The sequence below is a fragment of the Asterias amurensis genome, chromosome 20 (assembly GCF_032118995.1).
Source record: "Asterias amurensis chromosome 20, ASM3211899v1".
Taxonomy (NCBI): domain Eukaryota; kingdom Metazoa; phylum Echinodermata; class Asteroidea; order Forcipulatida; family Asteriidae; genus Asterias; species Asterias amurensis.
Genome location: NC_092667.1, coordinates 13,333,595 through 13,360,902, shown reverse-complemented (window position 1 = coordinate 13,360,902; position 27,308 = coordinate 13,333,595). Strand labels below are relative to the sequence as shown.

At 38.8% G+C, this 27,308-nt stretch overlaps 2 protein-coding genes across 4 annotated transcripts; both read right to left on the bottom strand.

Annotated features, from left to right (window-relative positions):
• Positions 1 to 5,122: 5,122 nt before the first annotated feature.
• Positions 5,123 to 10,897, bottom strand: LOC139952755 (uncharacterized). Its single transcript, XM_071951978.1, has 6 exons — positions 10,771 to 10,897; positions 7,908 to 8,204; positions 6,895 to 7,688; positions 6,433 to 6,658; positions 5,842 to 5,985; positions 5,123 to 5,355 (listed from the first exon to the last, which is right to left on the bottom strand). The coding sequence occupies exons 1-6, from the start codon at positions 10,895 to 10,897 to the stop codon at positions 5,123 to 5,125; spliced, it is 1,821 nt and encodes a 606-aa protein (XP_071808079.1).
• A 2,562-nt stretch (positions 10,898 to 13,459) lies between these two features.
• LOC139952641 (uncharacterized) lies at positions 13,460 to 27,308 on the bottom strand. Of its 3 annotated transcripts, XM_071951846.1 has the most exons (16): positions 27,083 to 27,308; positions 26,069 to 26,150; positions 25,582 to 25,773; positions 24,600 to 24,698; positions 23,849 to 23,961; positions 22,796 to 22,957; positions 22,036 to 22,080; positions 21,632 to 21,710; positions 20,570 to 20,791; positions 19,211 to 19,395; positions 18,412 to 18,597; positions 17,934 to 18,017; positions 16,879 to 16,936; positions 15,889 to 16,088; positions 14,927 to 14,953; positions 13,460 to 13,810 (listed from the first exon to the last, which is right to left on the bottom strand). In XM_071951846.1, exons 1-16 carry the CDS (start codon positions 27,186 to 27,188, stop codon positions 13,680 to 13,682), a joined length of 1,971 nt encoding a protein of 656 aa, XP_071807947.1. In that variant the 5' UTR covers positions 27,189 to 27,308; the 3' UTR covers positions 13,460 to 13,679. The 3 variants fall into 3 exon arrangements, with proteins under 3 accessions (XP_071807947.1, XP_071807949.1, XP_071807948.1); XM_071951848.1 differs by lacking the exon at positions 15,889 to 16,088; XM_071951847.1 differs by lacking the exon at positions 22,036 to 22,080.

The window sequence follows — 27,308 nt, the reverse complement described above, 5'->3', positions numbered from 1 at the left end:
ATGGAATAAAATTGGTATTTAACTTCCATTGAAGGTAATGAACTGATACACCGGTTACTGGGGCTCTAATTGGTCAACAAACTAATACGTCACCATGACATCAGCGTTTTTTTTTTCAATAGTGTTTTTACCCGAACCCCGTGTTTGTTATTTCATTGTTTTCTTTAAACTGCACTTTTTCTTTAAAATACAAGTTGTCCACGCGGAAGAAGGAAGGATCCTTGCCCTACTTCAAGGCAACTGGTGCAGTACACAACGGCCACGAGATATACCAATGATGTCTGGCAAGTTATGGGGGTTAGTGTTTGGGATTTCCCTAACATTTCCCCAATATTGGCATAGGCATAATAAGAACATTTACACGGCACTCATGTAACGTTGTTTTTAACTGAGCATTCAGCATTCCCCTGCAAGGTTTGGGACTATGTTTGAAGTCATATGAGATCTAGGGTCGGTTTCACAACGAATTTGGACTCAGTCCTGCCCTGGAGGCCTTACACTTTCGTATTGTACAGAGGAAGAGTCCTATATATGGCTAGACTAGTCCCAACTTGGGACTAGTCATACGCCTGGTAAGTCCTAAATTAGGAAGAGCAACTCATCTTTACTTAAAGGAACACGTTGCCTTGGATCGGACGAATTGGTCAAAACAAAAGCGTTTGTAACCGTTTTGTATATAATGCATATGGGTAGAAAGATATTTTAAAAGTAGAATACAATGATCCACACAAGTTTGCCTCGAAATTGCGTGCTAACACGGTCGGCCATTTATGGGAGTCAAAGTTTTGACCCCCATAAATGGCCGACGTGTTAGTCGACGAGGTGACGAGGTAAAAGGAAAACCACGCAATTTCGAGGCATGTTTGTGTGGATCATTGTATTCTACTTTTACAACATCTTTCTACCCATATGCATTTTATAAAAAACGGTTACAAACGCTTTTCAAAGACCAACTCGATCGATCCAAGGCAACGTGTTCCTTTAAGATAAGATTTGTCTTAACTCTTTGTGAAATCCACCTATACATACATACATACATACAAAAATGTTTTATATACCGCCATTTCATCAAGACCACAGCGGTTTGTGATGAAACAGAGAAACAGATAAACGAAGAGACAAATGCAAGTTAAACCAAAGAGCTAAACAATCATTATGGGAACAGGTGTGATTTCAGATGCTTCTTGAAAATATGAAGTGAATCAACAGAGCACAGAGATGGGGGGGGGGGGAGACTATTCTAACCCTACTCATTTTACTCCACCTAGCGAACCCCTTCTCTTTACAATAAGTGCACTGGGTTCTTTTACGTGCGTTACACAACCGACGGGACCAACGGCTTTACGTCCCATCCGAAGTACGAAGCGTAATGGTTTAAGTACACGGGTGATACGACATGTGTCACGACTCGGACTCGTGAACCCACACACATCAGAAACACCAGAGTTTGAATCAGATACTCTTCATCACCGCTCTGACACGACACGCAACGGCATACATTTTAAACAATGGGGTAGCCCCCGTACCGCACCCATTGTTTTACGAAACGAATCGATCATTTCATTGTGTCCAAAGTCGGTCCGCCCTAGGCGCGCAACAAACTCACTTTATAATTCCTTTCAACAAGGTTTGTAACAAGAACATTGAAGCTTTCTTTCCGTGAAGGGAACTCGGCAAACCTAAACCAAGAGATATAAAACAGCCAGAAATATAAAAAGTCAATTTCTCTCAAACAAACACTGGTATAACTTCTATGACTATGATCAGCATAAACCAATAAACTGTGAAGCAACGTGACTCATTCGTATGAAAGGTTACACGGGGTCACTCCATTGTTTGATGAAACATGCATGTCATAATGGAATGATTGCCAAAAATATTGGGTGTGCACTTGTTGTCAGACTGGACAATATTTGGCTTTGAGCCTGACTCGGGACACGGAAGTCAACAGTTTGTTGTTTTTTTCTCCGGGATTTGAGAAAACAATTCATTCACTGACTTGCCCGGCTTGACTTGACAATTGCTTAAAGGCACATGACACCTTGGTAATTGTCAGTGACCAGTGTTATCACTTGGTGTATCCTAACATAAAAAAACAAACCTGTGAAAATTTGGGTTCATTTGGTTATCGAAGTTGCGAGAGAATAATGAAAGAGAAAAACCCACTTGTTGCATTACTTTGTGTGCTTTCAGATACATAATAAAAGACTTCAGTTGATGTATTTTTATTATTTTGAATGTTTTATATGGCTTGCCTATCAGTTACGGATTTCCTCATCACGTGACACACTAGAAGGCCAACCATGATTACAAAGACATCTATCCAAACTTCACTAAAACAATAACAACTGAAAATGTCTTGGGTTATTTCCATGTACGGAAAACTATTATTATTTCAGAATTTACCATCATTGTAGTCAGTGCGAAAAAGTTCAAGTTATGTTGTGTTGATTATAGTTTACAAAAAAGAGTATCAATGGACCCTTCCCATGAAATATGCTAATTACATTCACGCATGCATACAGACCCTGTTGGTTGGCAAACACCATAGAGTTGTGCACTAAGCAGACGCGCAATCGCGTCTGCGTCACGCACCCATTAGCCGTGTACAAAACAGCGCGAGGTTCCCTCATTTTGCCAACCAAAACGTTAGTGCGCACGCGCTATGTGCAAATTACATATTATTTCATGGGAAGGGTCTATTTGCATTTTAAATCGAATAATTTGGCCGAGACTTCAAGCCAGTTTTAATGTGAGGCCCTTCTAAATTAATAATGTATTCATAGCTAATAATACATCAATATTAAATGAAAAACGTTGTGGAAAGTGTCGCTAAACAATTCCCCTTTCTATATTATACACCCTGCTTTCAGCACAAACCAATACAATAATATTAATATTTTATATAATATTAAACATATCTCAACTATCGTTGACTACAAATGGGTACTCTGCGCAAAAAAAATTGTTTGTGCGCTTTAACGAGAGAGGTAAAAGAATGGCATTTTAAGCCCTTTTCGAATCGACGGTTTCGACTTTGGGTTTGGTTCAGGCTATAGGCTTGCTGGTCACGCGGTTGTTTTGACAATAATTATTGCACGTGCTTTGCGTAAAGCGCTCAGGGCTTCAGACGAGAGGCCGGACGGAGCCTCAAGCCGAACCCAAAGCCGAAGCCGTGGTTTCGAAAAAGGCCTACTACGGGTTGTCTTAAGAATCGGAACATACAATGTTTCAAGAGTTTCCTTATCCTGATGCGCACAAGACACACATTATGACATATACATAATTGTAAAATATTGCACAAATTGTTAAATTATTAATAAATAAATTAAAAGTTCGTTGTATAAAATCTTCATAGAAAAATATACTAAAAAGGTTAAGGGTATAATTGGTTACCCATAAATCTATAAACTTATACACAAATCGTTTTTTTCTTTCTTATAATATAAGTTTCAGAGGTTCAAGCTGTAACAGTGGATGCTTCTAAAAGACAGGGAGATCTAAAGATTCCCTGTGATTTCTCAATAAAGAAATGCATTTTAGTTTCCTCGTGATTTTAAGTTCTTGACAATGTAGCACGCCGTTGTTTTCTGTAAGAGGAGGCAATACGTCACCCTTTGAGTTTCAGGGACCTGAGCAATTTTTGCGTATAATATGACCCTATAATGACCGAGTCACAGAATCTGTGTCAAAACGGAAACTGACGCACTGAATCCTAGTTATAGTTACACAACAAACCTTTAACCATTTTCCATTTTGGAAATACTCTTTAATCAAAACAACAACCTTGCACGTTTAGTTTCGAGACCATTAGTCATGCGTGTTAGTTTATTGCACATGTGATTCCGATTATTATAAAAAAAAAAATCCGGATTTCCTGGGTACGTGGTTAAAAAAATGACCTAAATGCCTATAAATGCTTCATGTGTGACATGCCTTGACTGGTCACAGAAAACTAAACCTGCCTACGTGCAGAACGACAGTAAACCCCAAGAGATGTATATTGGGCCAACGATATAGGGCAATAACCATTTGGTTCAACATTGGGCAAAATACCAGCCGGGAAGTAGTTATGCAGTACAACACTAGAGGGCGCTTTAGCTAAATAAGCTAAGATTGATTAAACGGAAGTCGAATAATATTCGAAGCCCATGATCTCGTACATTGAGCTCTACATTGAATCTTTATGCCGAGTCCGAACAGAATGCTTTGGTCAACATAGACCCACCGAGATCAAACTTACTGATAGGTCGAGTTACCTGTTCTGTTTACTAATCAACACATAATTAAATAAACGCAGAAAAATAAGGGTCAGATCAACTTAATACAACAGCAGCTCATGGACATAATACAGAACCAGTGCATGTTACTCTGAACTTGTCGGTTTGCTGTTACATTGTATATGCATTCTGTAATGCTTTGTTTTTGACAATAATTGAGTGTTGTTAAAATCATTTGGAGTTACACATAGTAAACATATAAAAATAAAATGTATTTTGAATAGCAAGTGTTCCAGTAGAAACGTGAACCTCCACACAATGGTTTTAAAATTGAAGTTTACACGCCGACAACAATGGGAGACTTTGGAACGCTAGGTGGCAGCAGACCTACCTGGTAAGTTTGCTGCCACCAAGCGTCCCAAAAGTCTCCTATTGAGATTATTGTAATCATCCCAACACCTTCATTACCATTGGTAAAAATGGGAATAATATCGCGCGACAACGTACGCACATCCGCAGTACAATCCACCGATCCGCAGTCCAATGAGCTTGTGAGCACCTTAAAAACCTCAAGAGAGGGCGCTCTGTAACTACTTTTTTTTGTCCTGAGACCTATCAGAACTGTAACACTTTTATAACAGTTTACTCATGCATTTCTGAATGCATCCTTCATGTACCAAAACTTAAAAGGACGGTATTAAAATAACCCTCAAGAACTTTGACAATTTCTCAACACAGTCTCACTGTTCAGTGCTAATCACTCATCGTAACTGGGTAACATCCAGTAGTATTCTTAATCAATATTCTAAATCAATACAAATTTCATCAATCCAGTCACGCAATTTCTCCAGTAATATTTTAAATAAAATATTCTTAAATTACTGAAAATTTCAAATAAAACCTTACACAGTATCTCCAGTAGACGAGGTACCGTTTGTGGCCAGTTGACCCGCATCCTTCGCGTCTCCACTCTTATTTGCATTGACGTCACATGTCACGTGTTCCTGTTGACCAATGAGGGGATTTCTCCTCCTCCATACGTAAGTGCAGATGAAAAGAAGAGCAGAGAGTAGAAATAGCGCAGCGATAATGTGAAGCGAGATGGTGAAAGAACCTGTGATGTCAGTACTGATTCCTGCAAAACAGTTTTATTCATTTTTTTTTCAAAAAAATAAGAAAACTTCTATCATGGGTTTTGATGTATTGCATGAGTGAGGTATCAGTGCTGTTTTGAATCACCCTCTTTTGAATAATTCTCCTTCGCCCGTGTTCATTTTCCATTAAGGGCGAGAGAATCCAGGGGGGGGGGCAATTGTTTTTCTTTTGTATAGTATAGAATTGCCATCTTATACAATTTTCATAATTTGTCTTTTACTAACACGGTCGGCCATAAATATGGGAGTCAAATTGTTGACTCCCATAAATGGCCGACCGTGTTAGTTCGCACAGTAAAAGGAAAACCCGCGCAATTTCGAGGCAAATTTGTGTGGATCATTGTACTCTACTTTCCAACCATAATATCCATTTAAACAATAACCGGTTACAAACGCTTTTTATAAATCAACTCGTCCGATCCAAGGCAACGTGTTCCTTTAAGCCAGGAGGAAATATGTGCACTTACCCCCTACAGTAGATACCATCCCTCCCGCTAGTCCAAAGGATATGAGGAGGCTGGTGTAACTCTCAAGTGCACGATCCGACCCGAACGTATCAATGGTCGCTCCACAGCACACACCGTAAAGAATCCCACGAACTGCGCCTAAGACTGTAAGAACAACCAACACAAATTCGCTGTAAATTCCGTCATTATGATGTATAAAGATAGACAATAAAAATAATAAAAAAGTTAAAAAACTTCGGATTATCCCGAGCGAAAATATTGACAGACAGAGTGGTTGATTTAATTCTAATAATAATTTTTTTTTGTATTAAATCTTGTCGACATAATAATGATAACACGTTGGACATGGGCTGTCAAGGTTATACAAATGTATAAATACTGTGTTTTTGAGATGTGTGTAAAACCAGACCCCAGCCTGTCAACGATAAAAATAATTATAATTATAAATAAAAAGCAGATTGCACTCAAACGCTATTGAAATCACACAACAGAGAACATGTTCGGAGCAGGCACCAAAGGTACACCCAACCCTTCATATGTTTATCGAACTTTCTCTTTTGTTGTTGTTGGATATCTTGAAATTTATCTTACCAATGACGTAGACGATCATGATGTGCAGAGACGCCCACATGGCCAGGGCGTACGTAGCAAACGCCCCCATGACGCAAGCCACAGCGATGACTATATTCCGATTAACCGAAAGTCGGTTACCGAATATTATAAATGGCAACCTGGCGACTATTTCCATACCTGCCATACCGATAAGAAGGTTGGATGCCGTCTTCTCAGATATGTCGATACTCACGGCGAATTTCACCTACCAAAAACAAAATTGTATTTGAAAAACTGTCTAGAAAAAAAGAAAGATGCGCAGGTGTCTTTCGGAAATGTTCCTCGAGAATCTGTACCACAGTGGGAAGTTGACTACGGCTTGGATCGAGGAGGCTGATTCCAAAGAGGGTGCTATCAGAAAAATGCTGCGCACATTTCACGGGGGACAGAAGACAGAATCTCTGGGGGAGGAGGGAGGGGGAAGACAAAGTCTATACTTACCAAATGGATGACGTTGAATAGCGCCGCCAGCGACGAACTAACTATACCAATGAAGAAGAACCAATGCCCGGGTAAACGAAGCAGTCTTAAGTACCTCCTAGGAAAGCTGACGAATTCTTCCGGATCATCGACGCAGCTTTCATCTCTCCAATGCTCCCAACTGATCGGGAACCTCTGGTGGTGATCGTGAAGAAGTTCTCTATTAACAGAACTTAGACAAGGTGTACTTGACGACATCGCTGGTATTAGATTTGTATCAGTCTTTGCGTCTGGGAAGTTGAGTCTCGTCAGTGACCGATGGTGGCCCTCAGAGGACCTGAGGAAATCTAACCGGTTTTTCGCGCTTATTTTGAAATGACTTGAGTAAGCATGCGGTGACCCGTTCAAAGACTGTGGAGGTGGATTTTCTGTGAGGTGATGGTGGCGTGAGTTATCCACATCTGCTATGACTTCGCCTTCATCTTTAAAAGGCACAGCCTTATAGTTTTTGCCCCGTACCACTCTTGAGGTGGGTGGTTTGTCATCACCCGGAGACTGATCGGCAGAGGGCGTGACACCATTACTCACAACCTTACCGTCGGCAGTAAGCTCATTAGTGCTAGTTCCTGGCTTGGATGGACACTCCTCATCCGAAGAGTTTGGAGTAGATAACTGTTTTGGAGATTGGTAAGGCTTAGATAAGATGGTGCAGATGACTCCAAATACTAGCGTGAAGCCAGAGACGATGCGGATACCGTTCCTCCAACCCAGGAAGAAACAGGCCCGCTCCAATGAAGCACTGATGACAAGGAGACCTGAAACAAAAACAGAGACAACTTATAACTTGGTTTAATATCTGTGCTGGACACCTTTGGTAATACACTTCAGAGAGAACCTTTTCTCACAATGTTTTATAGTATTAGATGTTCTAATCTTAATTTTGATCGTGCCATTTTAAATGAATTGTTTTGTTCCTGTTAACTATGCTCAGTGATATGAAATATTGAGCAATGGCTTGCAAGAGCCTCACGTACCTAGCGGTTGGCCGCAAGACGCCATCGATGTGGCCCGTAAGTTATTCTCCCCCGGGTAGTACTCAGTGATCACATTCAAAGTGGCCGTGAAAGCAAAATTACTCCCTGCCCCAAACATCAATCCATAAGTGATGTAAACCAGCCACAGTTCGGTAGCGAATGACGTCAGGAGTAGACCCAGGGACGCCATGAGTACACCAATCAGAATCACTCGTTGACAACCGATCCGGACGTAGAGGGCGCTTGCAAGGGGAGCCAGAAGGTTCATGGCGGCCCATGTTATGGACCCGGCCCATCCTGTACACAGCAGGGTGGAAGAACACATAATCTCAGATCAGTAACACGCGTTACACAATGATCTTGTTTCCCATCCTCGAAACCCCCAAAACTATCACCCACCTCCAGAAAACTCACAAAATAACACACTTGTTGCACAAGTTGATTTCAGATGCTTGAATTTCGAGACCTCTGCTGTGGTCCCGATCTCAACTCAAATTCTTTAGTGAGAAGTTAAACTCCTTTCTTAAAAACTATGTTTCTTCAGAGGGAGCCGTTTCTAACAATGTATTATTCTCAACAGCTTTCAATTTAACTGCTCGTGTTATGCTAACAATATTACTATTTTGATTAATACCAAAAGTGTTCAGTGCCTTTAAGAGTTGTACACTTGTTTTGAGTTGTGTTGTATCGAATTTTATTATAAAACAAAACTGGAACGTACCCCACACCTTGGGGATGGGTGACAAACATTACTCAATGTAATCTTAAAGGTACTGTACACGTTTGGTTATTATATCAAAGACCAGTGTTCTCACTTGGTGTATCCCACCATAAGCATAAAATAACAAGCCTGTGAAAATTTGGGCTCAATCGTTAATCGAAGTTGCGAGAAAAGGATGAAAGAAAAAACACCCTTGTGGGACGAATTTGTGTGCTTTCGGATAGGAATAAAAGCCTTCTAGCTATAGTTAGAAGTCTTTTATTTATTTTAGTGAGAAAGTACCTCTTTCTCAAAAACTACGTTACTTCAGAGGGAGTCGTTTACCACAATGTTTTATACTATCAACAGCTCACCATGCTCGTTACCAAGTAAGTTTTTAAGTTAATATTAATTTGAGTAAATACCATACATGTACATTCCCTTTAATATTATTATAACAAAGAGGGAGAGGTCAGCATTAACAAGCATATTAAATTATGTCTGGGTCCCTTTTAATTCAAATAACCACACCACACAACTGACATGTGATCCTGATCATTGTGCCCTTTGCTCGTAATTAAATAAAGTATAAAATTATAAGCTAACGGAACCAAACGAAAGACAAGGTCATAACATGGACAAATGCAATTCTACGGGCATGCAGTTACACTACCGCCGTGAACAAATCACTAGTTCATCATTATAATTTGTACCTTTGCGCAATCCATGCAGTTTGTACCACCCATGGTCAAATCTTTGTGCAATAAATTCAAAAAAATCATAAAAGTCTAATCCGTTTTATAGTTATGAATCCGCAGTGGATAATAATTACGTTTCAAGCCGCTGGCGGCACTGTTTTAAAAAGGTAAAAGACAATGGACACTATTGGTAATACTCAAAATAATTATTAGCATAAAACCTTTCTTGGTGATGAGTAATGGGGAGAGGTTGATAGTATAAAACATTGTGAGAAACGGCTCCCTCTGAAGTGCCATAGTTTTTGAGAAAGAAGTAATTTTCCACGAATTTGATTTCGAGACCTCAGATTTAGAACTTGAGGTCACGAAATCAACCATCTAAACTCATGCAACTTCGTGTGACAAGGGTGTTTTTTTCTGTCATTATTATCTCCCAAGTTCGATGACCGATTGAGCTCAAATTTTCACAGGTTTGTTATTTTATGCGTATGTTGAGATACACCAACTGTGATGACTGGTCTTTGACAATTACCAATAGTGTCCACTGCCTTTAACATTGTTTCAAAGCGCTGTTCAGCCAAGAAAAACATTAAAATACAGGATAAAAATATTAGCAATATGGTTTTAAAAATTCACAACGGTTAAAAAGTAGCAAAAATTTAGTAAAACATGGCATTACAAGCATCATATTCTACAGAATAAAAAAAATAAAAATAAAAAAAGCGTCAGGCGGATTCTCAGTAAATCAACACCACTATATACTGATAATTTTTTTAAGACCAAATTGAACAAAAAGGTAAGATCAAATGCAGACAGATCAATATTACTCTGAAAATAGCTGCTTTTAATGTCCCAATAAAATATTTTCAATCATTTCAGCAAAACAGCTAATTGAGTTTACACAGTACTGTATCACGGTGATGAATTTGTGTCACAGCTTGCATCACCTCGACTGCTTTGTATAACTGACAATTATGCGGGCTCGACCTCAAGTTTAAGATTATCCGTGTCTGTCTTAAATGCACGAAGTCTTTTTGAAGATACACATATCAATTTTACTCTGAAAATAGCTGATTATAATGACCCAACAAAATACAAATCTTTCAAGCATTTTAGCGAAACAGCTTATTGAGTTGACACTATATCCACGGTGATGAATTTATGTCATAGTTTGCATCACCTTGACTGCACGCTTTAATAATGCAGGCTTGACCTCTCGTTTAAGATTATCAGTTTCTGTTTCAAAAGCATGAAGTATCTTTACAGATACTCATATCAGTTTTACTCTGAAAATAGCTGATTATAATGTCCCAACAAAATACAAATCTTTCAAGCATTTCAGCGAAACAGCTTATTGAGTTTACACTACGTATATCCACGGTGATGAATTTATATCACAGTGTGCATCACCTTGACTTGCTTTGTTAATTAAAAATGTATAATGGAGGTTCGATCTCAAGATTACCTGTTTCTGTCTCAGAAGCCTGGAAGTCTCTCTGTAGATACACGTAGAGGATGACGAAAGAGCTTACATTGCCAAGGAATAGAAAGTGGATGAAAAAAGAAGCAAAGACGGCCAGACGACCATGCATAGCTCTCAATTTCCCCGCCATCTTCTTTGAATCATCTCATTATAAACGCAGCAACACGACGGGGAGCCAGCACAATGTGCACTGAGCAAGTACATGTACACTCGCTCGGCACATGTATGTGTGTATACTAATTGTGGCCGGCTGGGGCTTGCAGCGCGAACAATGCGCTTCGTCAAAAGAGTCCATTGGCCTTTTCCAATCTCCAAGGTGCTGTGGATCAGAAGAGGTTGAATAATTCCTAATCGATTTTCACCTTTCGTGAAACCATCTTCTTCACCAAAACTGTGCGATTTGGCAGTATTTAGTCCCAATTAATATATTGATCCAATGTTTACAACTTCACACACTTTCTCTCAGTAATATGCAAGAAGTGAACTTAATTTAAAGCCCCCCCCCAAAAAAAAAAAAATAAATAAATAAAAATAAATAAATAAAAATAAAAATAAATAAATAAATAAATAAATAAATAAATAAATAAATAAATAAATAAATAAATAAATAAATAAATAAATAAATAAATAAATAAATAAATAAACAAATAAATAAATAAATAAATAAATAAATAAATAAATAAATAAATAAATAAATAAATAAATAAATAAATAAATAAATAAATAAATAAATAAATAAATAAATAAATAAATAAATAAATAAACAAATTCAAAATAAAAAAATAAAAACATAAATAAATACAAAAATTGTTAAATCAATATTAAATATTAACTTGCATTAATATTTTTTTTTTTAAAAGGAACTTGTTTCCAGGTTCCCTTTCCACCTCAGTTTGATTTAAATATTCATCCTTTTAATAACAATTACGCCCTAATAATAAATCTGTGGAAATTTTGGTATTCGAAGTTTAAAGGCAGTGGACACTATTGGTAATTGTCAAAGACTAGCCTTCACAGTTGGTGTATCTCAACATATGCATAAAATAACAAACCTGTGAAAATTTGAGCTCAATCGGTCATCAAAGTTGCGAGATAATAATGAAAGAAGAAAACACCCTTGTAACACGAAGTTGTGTGCGTTTAGATGGTTGATTTCGAGACCTCAAGTTCTAAACTTGAGGTCTCGAAATCAAATTCGTGGAAAATTACTTCTTTCTCCAAAACTATGGCACTTCAGAGGGAGCGGTTTCTCACAATGTTGTATACCACCAACCTCTCCCCATTACTTGTCACCAAGAAAGGTTCTATGCAAATAATTATTTTGAGTAATTACCAGTAGTGTCCACTGCCTTTAAGGGAATGCTGAAATAAAATACACCATACCTGCACATGTGCATTACTTTCAGATGCCTAACAAAAAAAGGCTTCAGGCCTGAGGCAGTCTTTTAATAATTGAGTGAGACAAATTAACTCTCTCTCGAAAACTACGTTACTTCAGAGGGAGCAGTTTCTCACAATGTTGTATTTTTATCTATAGCTCTCCATTGCTCGTTACCAAGTAAGTTTGTATGGTAACAATTTATTGGAATAATTAGCAATAGTTTACAGTTCCTTTAAGTGGTAGGACAGGCGCGTCTTTTTTATATAACTTCGCGCCAACCAATTACCGATGTGTGAATATACGTATAATTCATGCGCAGGAAACAGAGACGGACGATGGGGTGAGAGGAAATTGTTAATCATTATTCTGAATCAAATGGGAGACTTTTTGAAAGCTCTGCCACTAGAGGGCAGCAGACCTACCAGGTAAGGGTGCACAACTCCTATATCAAACAATGGTAAATGCTAAAAATTCAAAAATACTCAAAAAATATTTAGAAGTCTCTCAGCCTCTTGAAATTTAAATCAGATACATTGTCATACAACTAAACTTCAGATTTCTTCTCAATTTTTGGTAGGCCAGCATTTTGTAATTTTTGCTAATTACCCTAGCAGAAGATAACACTCCCAAAAACTCATGCACACCGCTTGTTATCATTGGGGAACTCGTGTCCAGTACGTCCTGTTCCAGAACAGTTTGGTTTTTGCTGGCAATGTGTTTTGAAAAACAAAATACAGTTTGGCTAAATCTAAAATACAAAATCAAAAACACGCAAAACACAAGGTATTTGCTGTCATCAGTGACCGTCATCATGCTTCTCCTATTCCCAAGTTGTTGACATTACCTGGTGAAGAGCGCCCTCTCTTGGTGATTGGCAGATACTCATTCTCATAATTGAACGTTTGTTAGAGGTCGTCTCATACAGATCTTGTTATGTTTTTCCCTGACTAAAAATGCAGGTATGCAAAGCTTTTTATAATTATCCCTTTTAAAATAAATTTCCCCGGTGTTCGCACAATAATAACTACCTGGTACTCTTTAAAATAAAATTTAACTAGGCCTACTCTCAAAACACTTCAACACACAAACAAAAACAAAACTCTTTCCAAAATAAAATTGTGAACATGAAAACTGCGATAACTAGACATTGGGCTTTCGTAGTTTATAATTAATTACTTTTTTATTAACTTATTAATTAACAATTAATAAACTAATTTTTAAGTCTTAATGTTTATATTTGATTTGATAAATTGCTTTATGAATTGGTATATACATACAAATACATATATATTTCTTTTTTACAATTTTTTTTTTTTTAGAACCGTCCTTATTTCTTTGCAATTCTCCTCTAATCGTTTTTTTTTTTCCTGGGGGTGGGGCGAGGCATGGTTCTAAACAAGGGGGGGCCACCACGATCCCGGTGTTTCAGCCACTTGCAGTTTGCATACTTCACGCTGCAACATCGGTAGTCTGGTTGCGACTCGTTTAAAACGAGTGACCACGGTGAGATTTATATTCGACGACTGGGTATCATATAATCAAGTACATATTTCAAGATGACTCTAACAGTCGTGATGATGACGAAGATTGCTGTGATGACAAAGAGGACCTTTCCGATGTAGAGAGAACTCACTTTGAGAGCTGCAATAAAAACAAATTGTGACAGAAAAGGTGTTATTAATTACAAACGAGAAACGAGAGACGTATGAACGCTAGGTGGCAGCAGACTATTACCAGGTAAATTTTCATTGTTTACATAGTTTTAAATATGCGTACACTACCGAGAACAATGGTTTCTACCAGGGCCAAACTTCATAGAGCTGGTTAAGCAGAGTACACTGCTTAAACAAAAACCATGTTTGGCAATAATGCGCAGGATACCAGTCACGAATTGTACATGTGACATGGTATTTTGACTGATAAACCTAATCTGGTAAGCACAATTTTGTTTTGCTTAGCTTTCTTTGTGTGTGCTCGAGCAGCTCAATGAAATTGGGCCTCGTAAGTCTGCGGACACCTATACACCTAAAAGTCACCCATTCGGACACTATTCTCTAAGAAATGATTTTGTACAGACCCTTATAAAGACACTGGACACTATTAGTAATATTGTCAAAGACCGGGGTCTTCTCAGTTGGTGTATCTCAACATTATGCATAAAACAATAAACCTGTGAAAATTTGAGCTAAATTGGTCGTCGAAGTTGCGAGATAATAATGAAAGAAAAAACACCCTTGTCACAAGAAGTTGTGTGCTTTTAGATGGTTGATTTTGAGACCTCAAATTCTAAACCTGAGGTCTCGAAATCAAATTCGTGGAAAATTACCCCTTTCTCGAAAACTATGTCACTTCAGAGGGAGCCGTTTCTCACAATGCTTTATACTATCGACCTCTCCCCATTACTCGTTACCAAGTGAGGTTTTATGGATAATTATTTGGAGGAATTGCCATTAGTGTCCACTGCCTTTAGTAAGGGATAGGTTATATAAATGTAGACCTACATCTTCTGCTTATTTCAATTTACATGAATTTAATTTCAGGAAAATATCACACGAAGTGGAGGCTAACAGCTGAACATCTGCAAATTGACAGATACAACATACATTCATGTTAAATTTCTTTATAATACATTAAGACATTCATGTTAAATTTCTTTATAATACATTAAGATGCTCAACATCGAAATTCAAGTTGTAATCATATTTTGGTATTGCGTCGACGCATGTTGCAATGAAACCAACAAATACATTAACTTACCTTTCATGTCCACAATTTGCTTTGAGACTGAGGGCAGAAACAGAAATACGTTATGAGTTTTAATTTAGGAACATCATGCGAAGCGGGAGGGAATAATCTGACGTCTTCTTGATCAATATTATGCTCTAAAAACTCCGGGTGAGGCTGTATGACCACCAAAATCCGGGTACAGTCAGTTAATGATGAAACACAAGACATTGCAGTTTGGTAACCTGGGCCCAATTTCAAAAAGCCGTTAAAGACACTGGACACTATATTGGTAATTGTCAAAGACTAGTCTTCACAGTTTGTGTATCTCAACATATGCGTTAATAACAAACCTGTGAAAATTTGAGCTCAATCGGTCGAAGTTGCGAGATATTAATGACCATTGTCGCACGAAGTTGTGTGCTTTCAGACGCTTGATTTCGAGACCTCAAGTTCGAAACCGGAGGTCTCGAAAATCAAATTCGTGGAAAATTATATCTTTTATGAAAACTACGTCACTTCAAAGGGAGTTGTTTCTAACAATGTTTTATAATAATCAACCCATCCCCATTACTCGTCACCAACTTAAGTAAGGCTGTATACTAATAACTATTTTGAATATTTACCAATAGTGTGTACTGCCTTTAATGATGAAACACAAGATATTGCAGTTTTGTATTAACCTTGGCCCAATTTCAAAAAGTCGTTAAGCAGATAATACTGCATTAGAAAATGACTATGCTGACCACAAAATGGGTAGGTATACCAGTCATGTCAATGTAAAGTTCATGTTATTTTGGCTGGTACCGTGTCTTTCCCACGGAATACTTTTCTTTGCTTTGCAGGTTAATGTGCTTAAAGGCTTTATGAATGGGCCCTGGTCCAAGCATTATTAATGAGTGCTATATTAAGCACCTCTATGAATCGCCTAGTTGAAAAAGAGTGTTTGGAGGAAAACGTATAGGCCTAGAAAGTAGCAGTAAGAAAGTAATTACCAAGTAATCGTGTAGATAGAACGCGTATTCCATTCAACGAGCAGTGATAAGAGTGGCTGTCTGATAGGCTGGCATTGGAGATGTGTAGGCTTCCTGTTTGTACGTCAACGTACACACGAGGCAAGTTCGAATCGCTCGATGCTGACGGCATTGAAGTGAGAACGGAGTTCTTCCACTCTATGACGTCAGAGTCTGTGGCCCTGAATACAATATTACAATGAACTGTAAGTGCCCTTTTCGGAACCACAGCTTTGGCTTCCTCTCGTCTATACTACCGCCTGGCCAAGCTATAGCCTGAGCCGAATCCAAAACTGGGTTTAAACAAGGGCTATTATAGAACCCCTTACACTGGCTGTCATCTTTGATGTAATATGCACGCATGTAAGGATGTCTGCTGGCAGAAATAAGGCCCGGTCACACACGGGCCCCGATAACGAGAACGAAAACGAGAACGATAAAAGTGCACACCCTCGATTGGTTGAATTGCTCCACGTAGAACACGCCCACGCTCATTCAACCAATCGAGGGCGTGCATTTGTATCGTTATCGTTTTCGTTCTCGTTATCGGGGCCTGTGTGACCGTGCCTTTAGCCGAGACAGCTAGGACTATAGCTATTTCCGTGTCATCAACACGAAGGACTTCCGTGAGATGGGGAGAGCTATGCTTGAAAGAACTCGTCGACCTTTATTACCCTGCTGCCTCCATCTTGGTCATGTTTCTCGTGTCGAATGAATGCTAATCATCATTTTGCAAATAGGAACCAGACTATTTTGTTCTTCCAATCTCGGTTTGATGACATTGATATAAATGAGAGAAATTCAAGATGGCAGCACCATGATTAAGGTCTTTAGAGCCCAAGCTTGGATGAAGGCCCCTTGATCGAGGACACATATCTGCGTCACGCCACCATCAACCCCATGTGTTTAATATTTGATATAAATTGTTTTTTTATTCGTTTCACGCTAAATTATGAGAATGAATGCACTTACTGTGGACAGGGAAGAGTGACGTCATCTTTTACGTAAATCTGCACCTTTGTCTGTTCAACTGAAAACAATAGATGAAAAAGACATTTTTTTTATATAAAACCATGGTAACTGAATCAATTCAACAGATTTAGCTTTGCTATGTTTTATCGCGTACTTACAGGCACTGGGTCGATTTCACAAAGAGTAAGGACTAGTCTTGACTTAGAACTAGTCCTAAGCATAAGTCCTAAGTTAGATCGAGTATATGACTAGTCTTAACTCTTAGTGAAATCCATCTACGCTCACAAATGGTTTTTATTCAAAATAATTGTTAGTTTACATAATTACTTAGATAACGAGCAATGGAGAGCTGTTGGTGGTATAAACCATTGTGAGATACGGGTCCCCCTGGAGTAACGTAGTTTTTGAGAATGAGGTAATTTCTGTCTTAAGATTATAGGTATCCGAAGGCACACACACTTAAGCAACAAGGGTGTTTTCCTTTCACTATTCTCTGGTTGAGTCCAAATTTTCACAGATTTGTTAGTTTAGACATAAAAATTATTATTGATGATACACCAAGTGAAAACACTGGTCTTTGACAATTATCAAAGGTGCCCAGTGCCTTTAAACCAATAATATAAATGAATCTATTGTTTCGTCTTCGTAGCTAAACACCGGTTTGTTGTGAGTGTCATGGCCGAGTGGTTAAGAGCATCGAATTCAAGTTCTGGTGCAGTCACCGGAGTGTGGGTTCGAATCCACGTCATTACGCTTGTGTCCTTGAGCAAGATACTTTACTATAATTGCTTCTCTCCACCCAGGGGTATAAATGGGTACCTGCAATGGTAGAGGTTGATATTGTGAATGCAAAAGCCTTTAGAGCGATAAGAACTGTTGTCCAGGTTGTATACTCCCAAGGGAGCTGATAAACATTAAAAGGGATGGTGTTGGTTCTCTGACCAGCAGGGCAATGATACGGTTATTGTGAAATGCGATATATAAGAGTTATATATTATTAGTCAACTCGACCATCGAACAGCTCATAATTAGTTTAGACACTGAACATCAGTTACCTTTTGTTTTCTCCAACGCCGAGTCTTTTTCCTTTCCAGCTGCTTTATACTTTTTTGCAACTGCAGAAAACGGGTCATACTCAACTAAAGAGCAATAGGAGAGATCAAAAGAGGGAGGGGGTGGGGCGAAAGAGAGGGGGTATAGTTAGGAGAAGTCAAACATTACACACTTTGCCAAAACACAAATTATTGTTAGGATTTTTTAACGGTTCTTGTTTTTACATCTGGACCCATCTGATGGTAGATTGTTTAACGAGTTGTCTTAATGGTCTGTACAGAACAAATAGAACTGATATTCCCTACACCCACACGTACACTTGTGCTTTACACATTTAAAGATCAGACATCTATATCTATGGTCCCGTCGCGTTTTGTGCAAGAAGCATCATCACCAGGAGTGCGCCCTCTATTTGCTATATATATATATATATAACTCTTTGGGGGGTCAATCTTCCATTCAAAATAATAAATTGTTTACCTAAAGCTGCACATGGCACATTGCAGGATTGGATCTCTTTTTCATCCAAGTATGCTTCACCTTTCTTTCTCATTTCAGAACTGCTCATGCCCTTCCATCCTAACGACTTTAAAACCATGTTATGTCGGAAGCACGGGAAGTCGACGACTTCTTGCTTTCTGTATTTTTCTAAAATGAAGCAGGTACCTGGATACAAAAAAAAAAAAAGGGAACAACAAGAAAAAGAAAAAAGTTCACGCAATTATTTAAAAGGTGCTCGTTGATGGTAATTTTTGATGGCTATTAAAAACATACAAATTTATTTATTTTTATTTTTATTTATTTATTTATTGACATCCAACAGCGGAAAGCCGCCACTACAGGAAGCGTTAAAAACTATGTAAAAATATAAATTTAAATATGAATATAAATATAACAATATATGACATCAAAAATTACAAACTATAGATAAAAACATTATTATAAGTAGACAAAAGTCTACCGTTCATCACCGTTATTAGATACACTGGTCACTGGACACTATGGTGTTCCACAAGAAGGTTGATAACAAGAGGGCGCTGTTTGTAGCGGCTAACAGCTGCAGGTAAAACGCCCTGCCCCCGATTTAACGAAGCACTGCAACGCGTCGCAAATGCAAGTTGCGACCGGTTACACGTCGTAAGTTGCGAACTCGTCGCAGCCGCGACGTGTCTTATAGGTCTGCGACGCATCGCAAACCCTACGATGCGTCACTACTTGCGATGAGTTTCGTGAAATCGGGGGCAGATCAAAGACTTGAAACCTTAGTATAGGTGCTCACCTATTCGTGCACGTTTTCCAGGCTCACCGCAGCTACTGCACGGTCCCCACGTGCTCCACTTGGTGAAGACACGCTTCCTTCCGCTGTATAGTCTTTGTCTCTTCCCTTTCTTGGTGGTGTCCACAACACGCAGGGCGTGTTTTGTAGTTTTTGTAAATAATATATGGAAACTCAAACTTGAACGGCTGTTTGAAAGAAGAATATTACGTTATACGTGCTTCACCTTATTTTAAATTAGTTTCAAACTGATGATGAAAAGCATACTAAAATAGAAGTTCTATGGGCCCCAGCCTGCACCCAATTTCACAGAGCAGCTGAAAAAACCCAGTGGACACTGTTGATAGTTACTAAAAATAATTTTTATCATAAAAACTGACTTGGTAACTAGTAATGGGGAGCAGCTGTTGATAGTATAAAACATGGTGAGAAACGGCTCCCTCTGAAGGGTAACGTAGTGTTTGAGAAAGAAAGTATTACATTTCTCATTGAAATTATTTAAATTATAAGAGACCTCAGCTGATGTCACGAATGGGACACTTTTGAACACTAGAGGCGATAGCAGACTTAACAGGTAAATTTCCATTGTTCACGTAGTTCTGAGCATGCGCATATAACCGAGAACAATGGATTTTACCTGGTAAGTCTGCTGCCACCAAACGTCCAAAACGTCTCCCATTAAAGGCATCTGAAAGCACACAACTTGTTGTGCGACTAGGGTGCATTTTTCCATTCTTATCCTTTTGAAAGGACGTTGACATGTTAGTTTTATAACATAGTGTTCATAGGTTCGGCTCGGTCCGCCAGCCACCGGCGAGGTCCGTCAATAGCGCCATCCACCGACCCGGTCATTACCACGCAGTGAAGACCGGGTACTCGCACTGTTTTATTCCCTAAATAATAACCGTATTTATAACGCGCCTTTTTTCAAAGGATACAAAGTGCCAGGTATTATTACTGGAAGGAGTGGGGCGAATTTTGAGACATAAGACCTAATCCTTAAGCCCCATGTAATGGTTTACAATGTGCTGTGGCGCAATATGCTGCCAATCCAGCCAGGAACACCGGGCCGAACCCCTTCTCTTCATGATAAGTGCACTGGGTTATTTTACATGCGTTTTAACAACACATGGGACCAACGGCTTTACGTCCCATCCGAAGGACGAAGCAATTGTTTTGTGTCTTGCGTAAGGACACGTTAGTGTCATGGCGTGGGATTCGAACCCACACCCCCTGCAGATCAGAAACACAAGAGTTTGGATTCAGTGCTCTTATAACCACTCGGCCACGAAAAGTGACATATCTGCTTTATAAGCAGTTATTTGATATTACAGGCATATAAAAGAGATGAACCGATCTTACGCAAGCTCGATGTACTCAAAGGCGGCTGGGTCAACGGAGCTGTCAAAACATGTGTAGCTGCCCTGGTCCGTAACTCTAGCCCGTCTTATCTCCAATGACATGTCGTAGTTCAGCACAATACGATTGCGGCTCTCGTTCTCGTGCCAGTCATAGGTAATCTCACTTCCTGTACGTCGGACCTTATTTAGCTTGAACCACTTAATTCCACCGTAACGTTTGACACTGCAGTTAACAAAATAGATGGTAATAAGTAGTATTAATAAATACCTTGGACGGTTTCAAGTCTCTGATTGGTCAAAACCCGGTCACCCATTCGTGGGTGAAACTGTCTTCCGCCACAGAAGCATGACCGTCCACCACAAACAATGTCAATGTTTACAAACTTACGTTACGTGACGTGACGACCGTCTGGAGGTGCAAACAATTTCCCACAATCCTTTACGGGAGGTCGGATTTTTGCTATCTTCAATATAGACCATTTCGCGAAAAATACTGGGGCGCGCGCGTAAAGCTTGGAATGGGTGCATTGTTGTTTAGCTCGTGATCAAATTATTTTGATCCATATCTATCCTACAATCCCTCTCATTTAACAATCTGCGCTTGCGCAATGGTATTTGCAAAAAGGTATATTGCTTACGTAGTTTTGCGCATGCGCACATGACCGAGAACAATTGATTTTAACCTGGTAAGTCTGCTGCCACCAACCGTCCCAAAAGCCCCATATTGCTCAAGGTTCGTCAGTATTAAAGTTTTTTTTTTTTAGTTTTTTTTTTTACTCAAGACACAGACGTCTACTTCATGCACTAAACACGGTTTAAAGATGTTCTAATGGAAAAGCTTCCTTTAAAATATTAGGCTATCTGCTGAAGTGCTGCAGATTGTGAGAAATTAGTACAACAGTTTCACGAAAATAGTTTCCGTCTTAACTGAGACAGAAAATAGGTCCACTGTGATTTTCTCCGGCATCTCGCTTGTTTGTCACTTGTATAAAATTTGTAATTAACAATATTGTAGACTGAATCTCGTGTTTGTTGTCTACTTTGTTATCTCGTTAAAACTTACCACCAGTCACAGATGAGCCTAATGGTACTTCCTAGACGCACAAAATCGACTGACACTGGCTTGGTAAAGCTACAAACAGCTGCAAGTGTAAAAACGGTTAAGACAAGTAAAGTCAGTAAGTTGTATTGAGACGCTAGAGGGCAGCAATGATCACGCGAACAGCAACAGCAACAACACCAAAATCAACGACCACAACTACGACTACAACAATAACAAAATCAACACCACCACCACCAACAACAACAACATCGACAACAACGACAACAGCAGCAGCCTGCTTACGAACACGTTGTAGCCTTCGCAACTCAGCTCTTAGCTGCGAGTAAGGATGATTAGCCCCTTATAATTATAATTATAGCTATGTTTTTATAAATACACTTTTTTTGTTTGGAGATTTCACTCACGGTTTTGGTAACTCTGTATTTGGTCTGCAAATTTCCTTGCATTATCTGTGCAGGATGTAGCGTGTAGGGAAAACAAAGAGACAGATTACATTTTAAATAGTAAAACCTTACACATGATTTAATTTGCATTCTACCCTGTGTATACTTTTTGTAAGACACAACCACAACGTCCACATTATTGACATTACACTTACACGGGACTCCTTTGGTAGATTGCCAAAGACCAGTCTTCCCACATAGTGTTTCACAATGCATCAAATGACAAACCTGCGAAAATTTGAGCTCAATCGGTCATCGAACTTGCGAGATGGTTGGTTTCGAGACCTCAAGTTCTAAATCCGAGGTCTTGAAATCAAATTCGTGGAAAACTACTTTCTCGAAAACTACGTCACTTCAGAGGGAGCCGTTTCTCAACATGTTTTAAACCATCAACCTCTCCCCATTACTCGTCACCAAGAAAGGTTTTATGCTAACAATTATTTTGAGTAATTACCAATGGTGTCCACTGCCTTAAAATGTATGTCATCTTGATGTTTTTTACCTCGTACATTCAATTATAATTTAGCCTTTGGCTACAAATATTTGAATAAAATACCTTCAATTGAAGCTCAAATTTTCACGGGTTTGTTATGTTATGCATATGTTTAGATATACCAAGTGAGAAGACTAGTCTTTGACAATTACCATAGTGTCCACTACATTTAATGGATCGGTCTGTTACCAAAGATGTCAATACAGTATCTTTTAATGAAATACTTACTTTGTCGGCAGGTAGGTAAGCACCGTTGTCTAACCTTCACATCTTCGTGGATGGGATCCTTAAGGCGTTCCCAAAATCGACTATCCCATAAACCCAGAGATTCTTTGTAAGGAACTCCATTGTGGTATGCATCGGCTGTTTGAACCATTTCATGAGCGTACCCTGTGCATGACATTGGAGCAAACATTTAGGCCGATTACACCAATTCTTCAGTCAACTTTCAAGGCTCAAACATGTCAATCTTCTGCTTATTTATCTGAACTTGTTCATCATTTTTCCTCGACCCGGACAACAGTCATTGCTTTCAACTACAAGAGCTTCTTCCCTTTTTATAACCACGTTTTTTTTGTATATGCTGCACCGTTTCATTGGAAGAGTCCTATTTACAATGTTTTAAGTCCCTGTTGAACAGTCATTTGTTTAAAGCTGCTTTTTGTAACTTTTTTCTTGTATCTTTCTCTAATTGTGTTGTTCTCTTTAAGCGCTTAGAAGCTTTTTGCATTAGACGCTTTACAAAATGTCGTATTAGCATCATTATGGGCCACCACGAGCCAGTTGGGAGGCAGTTTGAGCCACTACACGCCACTAGGCACCTTATCGGTGATACTAGGCGCCACAGTTAATTGCATTGGCGCAAACTGGCACCAACTGGCGCTGGCCCAGTGGGCTCCAAGCATGACGACCAAGACCGCAATCTTTAGGCAAACAGGGGCCAATTTCAAAGCGCATAGTCACGGTAAGCAATGTTTACTCATGTAGCGGAAGAATTTTGCTAAAAAAATCATTATTCCACAGAAATAGCAAGAAATATTGGCGGCTAGCTCGTGCGTTCATTACGTCACGTCATTATTTCGTGCAGTAAATTTAGCATGCCCGTTCGTGTGCTCACGGTCAAAAAGCTCTCTGAAGTTGAAATCGCACACAGTAAGCAAAACATCGGCTGCTGAGCAGTGCAATGACTTTGTGCCTTGGCGGGAACTCTGATTAAAAAAAAAAAAAAAATGACTACCTTGATTAGTCTCTGGTTGTTTTTGAGTCTAATTATTTTATTACCCATCCGGTATCTTCTACCCCAAGTTGTTGAACCTCTGGGGCCGCATTCTGAACAACCCGACCATTCGTCCCATCTGAACATGAATTCTGAGGGCTCTCTCCTATCGTCAATTCTAGCACACAAGTCAATCCATGGCAGGGGGGGGGGGGGTGGCAAAGAGCAAAAAAGAAGAAGAAGATAAGTATCGAAAAAAAAAGTGTTCACAGATCCACACATAACTATCATGATTTAAAGTAAGTAATGGTAGGTTTCTTTTAAATAGTTCTGCGTGAAATGCTAAAAGTGGGTAAAACATATAATAGTTGTTAACACGCGTGATAATTAACACGATGTTTGCAAAATTAGGAAACACATTATTAAACTATGGTTTCTATTGTGCGACTATTTAGTCAGCTCTAATGTGAGACTTCGGGACGCTAGGTGGCAGCAGACTTACCAGGTAAATTTCGATTGTTTACATAGTTCTGAGCGTGCGCACATGACCGAGAACAATTGATGTTACCTGGTAAGTCTGCTGCCAAACGTTTTGGCAGCGGGTATCGCAACGATATAGTAGATTTAAAAATTAGTTATTCAAAAAAAGTATGGCCCACTTTCTAAAACAAATTCCGAAAAGAACAAACGTCAAGCATGACACCAAGTTTCAAACCCAGTAATATGACAGCGGCAACTACATTGTTATGTTCATGAGGGTAAATTGTTGATACCAAATACAGGAAGCAAAATTACAACGCTACAAGCTAAACTTACAGCTTCTGCATTTTTTCCCCATCGTAATCCCACTCGATTTTGCGTTCAAACATTGGGTTCATATAGGGACGTATCACAACATGGTGCAAACTCTTCGGTCTAAATTACGAAGAAGAAAAAGAAAGAACATTTTTACAATATTATCTTCTCTAATATAAATGAGAAATAGGTCAACATGCTTTATTCGATTAGCAATAAATAAAAGTAATGTGGATTTAAAGGCAGTGGGCACTATTGGTAATTACTCAAAATAATAATTATCAACAAAAACCTCACTTGTTACGGGTAGAGGTTTGTTATTTTATGCATATTAGACCAAGGGATGGGTAGTGAACAGGGGCCTATTTTGGGGGTTCCGTGGTCCCCATCTCCGGACCGCATGAAATTTGACGTTCAAGGATTTTCAATGGTACTGAATCCGAATTTGGTTGTTGATAAGCTCTAAAACTGCACAGTTTGTGAACAGACCAATTTTTGGGTAATTTTAGGTCAAAAACAGTATTTTTTGATAACGTATGTATACACTGGGACTATTTACCAATCGTTCACGGCAGTGCAAGAACCTTTTCCAAGTGTTTAATGTAAACGATGTAAATTTTCCCCTTTTCTGTCCGATTAACATGCAAAGGCCTATAACACAAACCCGGGCCTTTATCACACTGCCACGACTCTGCCGGGTTTAAACGGCCGTTTACGGAACTCGTCGCTACCCTTTTAATCCCTTGTTATAAGTGTAGATTCGTAATATAGATTCAATATTGTGTCATTTTGAATGTTATATAATACTATACATATATTTTAATATTTCTATTATATAAATAGCAAAGCAAAATTGCTAATCGGTGTTTTTCAGCTGAACAGCTTCATGGAAATGTGCCGTGGTTGATTTAATATTTTTCTTGATTAAGATTTGTGTGACATGTCGACAATAACCCAACTTATCCCTGGGAAAAAGAAGAAAAACAAAGTTTCTTTGACTTACTTGTTTAATCTTGAGCACGCATAAATCCCAGCGTCTGCCTTGCCAACGCTTTTGATGGTGAGTGCCATATTGTGTCTTAGAACGTGGTTTGATTTACCAGTGAGGTCGAACTTAATGGACCTCCAAGATGTTATACTTTTAAGCGACGTCCCGGTCGCTCTTCTCCATAGTGCTACGGGTTCTGTCGTATAACTGAAATCAAATCGATTAGTTTCATTACAATACGCCTCTCTTAATATTTATGCATGACGTCATTGCAGTGGCTGCGCCTGCCCCTCGCCTCGTTTTGGGGTTAGCATTGTGACGTACCTCATGCATAAGTATTAAGAGAGGCGTATATGAAATCGGCACGTGATAATGAAAGGACCAATGAGAACTCGACTCTCGGTCATGAATATTTATGATGTATATAGAGTAATACAAAACGGCTATCATTGTTGTGCCGATATAGGCATTATGAAATTGGCACTAATTATATCAGACTCACCATGGATCACACGTTAGTGTAACTGTGGTTTCATACTTGGTCGGATGGGTAAATCGATAGAACTCCGCACAATCATCTCGAACTGAATTGATGAGGTGAAAACAAGAAAGAGAAACTCAACTCATCAAGCTCAATTAAAGCCATTATACACTTTCTGTTAAAGGCAGTGGACACTATTGGTAATTGTCAAAGACTAGCCCTCACAGTTGGTGTATCTCAACATATGCATAAAATAACAAACCTGTGAAAATTTGAGCTCAATTGGTCATCAAAGTTGCGAGATAATAATGAAAGGAGAAAACACCCTTGTTAGGTATTTTATGCATATGTTGAGATACTCCAACTGTGAAGGCTAGTCTTGGACAATTACCAATAGTGTCCACTGCCTTTAGGCGCTAAAAAAATGCATGTTGTTGTTATGATTATGATTATTATTATTATTTCATGCATAAAATAACAACCCTGTGAAAATTTAAGCTCAATTGGTCGTCGAAGTTGCGAGAAATGAAAGAAAAAAAACAACACCCTTGTCACACGAAGTTGTGTGCTTTCAGATGCTTGATTTCGAGACCTCAAATTCTAAATCTGTGGTCTCGAAATCAAACTACGTTACTTCAGAGTGAGCCGTTTCTCGCAATGTTTTATACTGTCAACCACTCCCCCATTACTCGTTACCAAGTAAGGTTTTATGCTAATATAATTATTTTGAGTAATTTCCAATAGTGTCCACTGCCTTTAAGTTTCAACGAAATCAATTAATGTAAATATACGGGCCCAGTTTCGTAAAACATGTAAAAAAAAAAAAAAAAATTGCTTAGCAAATAGGAGTGTTGCTTATTATATCGAAAAACGTAGGTTACCAGCCAACATTACCTTATTAAGGTTTACATTGTTGTGACTGGTGCATCACTCAAGTTTTAGCAACGAAATTTGCTAAGCAGTTCTAGGTAATCCTATAAGTATAATTAATTTGGCTACGGTCATACGGTAGGCCTATCTTACAAAATTACTTACAAATCACCCATTCGTTACAAAGTGAGAGCCGAACTTGCAACAAACTTATTATGAAATACAACAACAGCAACTGCGGCCTCATGATGAAACACCACCAACTGATCATTGCCCGGTAAACTCAAAGTTTACGGCCCGTCTTTTGAACAATTTCAAATTCAGGTAAAAAACTTTGTTAATGCATTCCGTTCGGTTTGTACTTCCACTGGCATCATGCATTTGCCGTGCA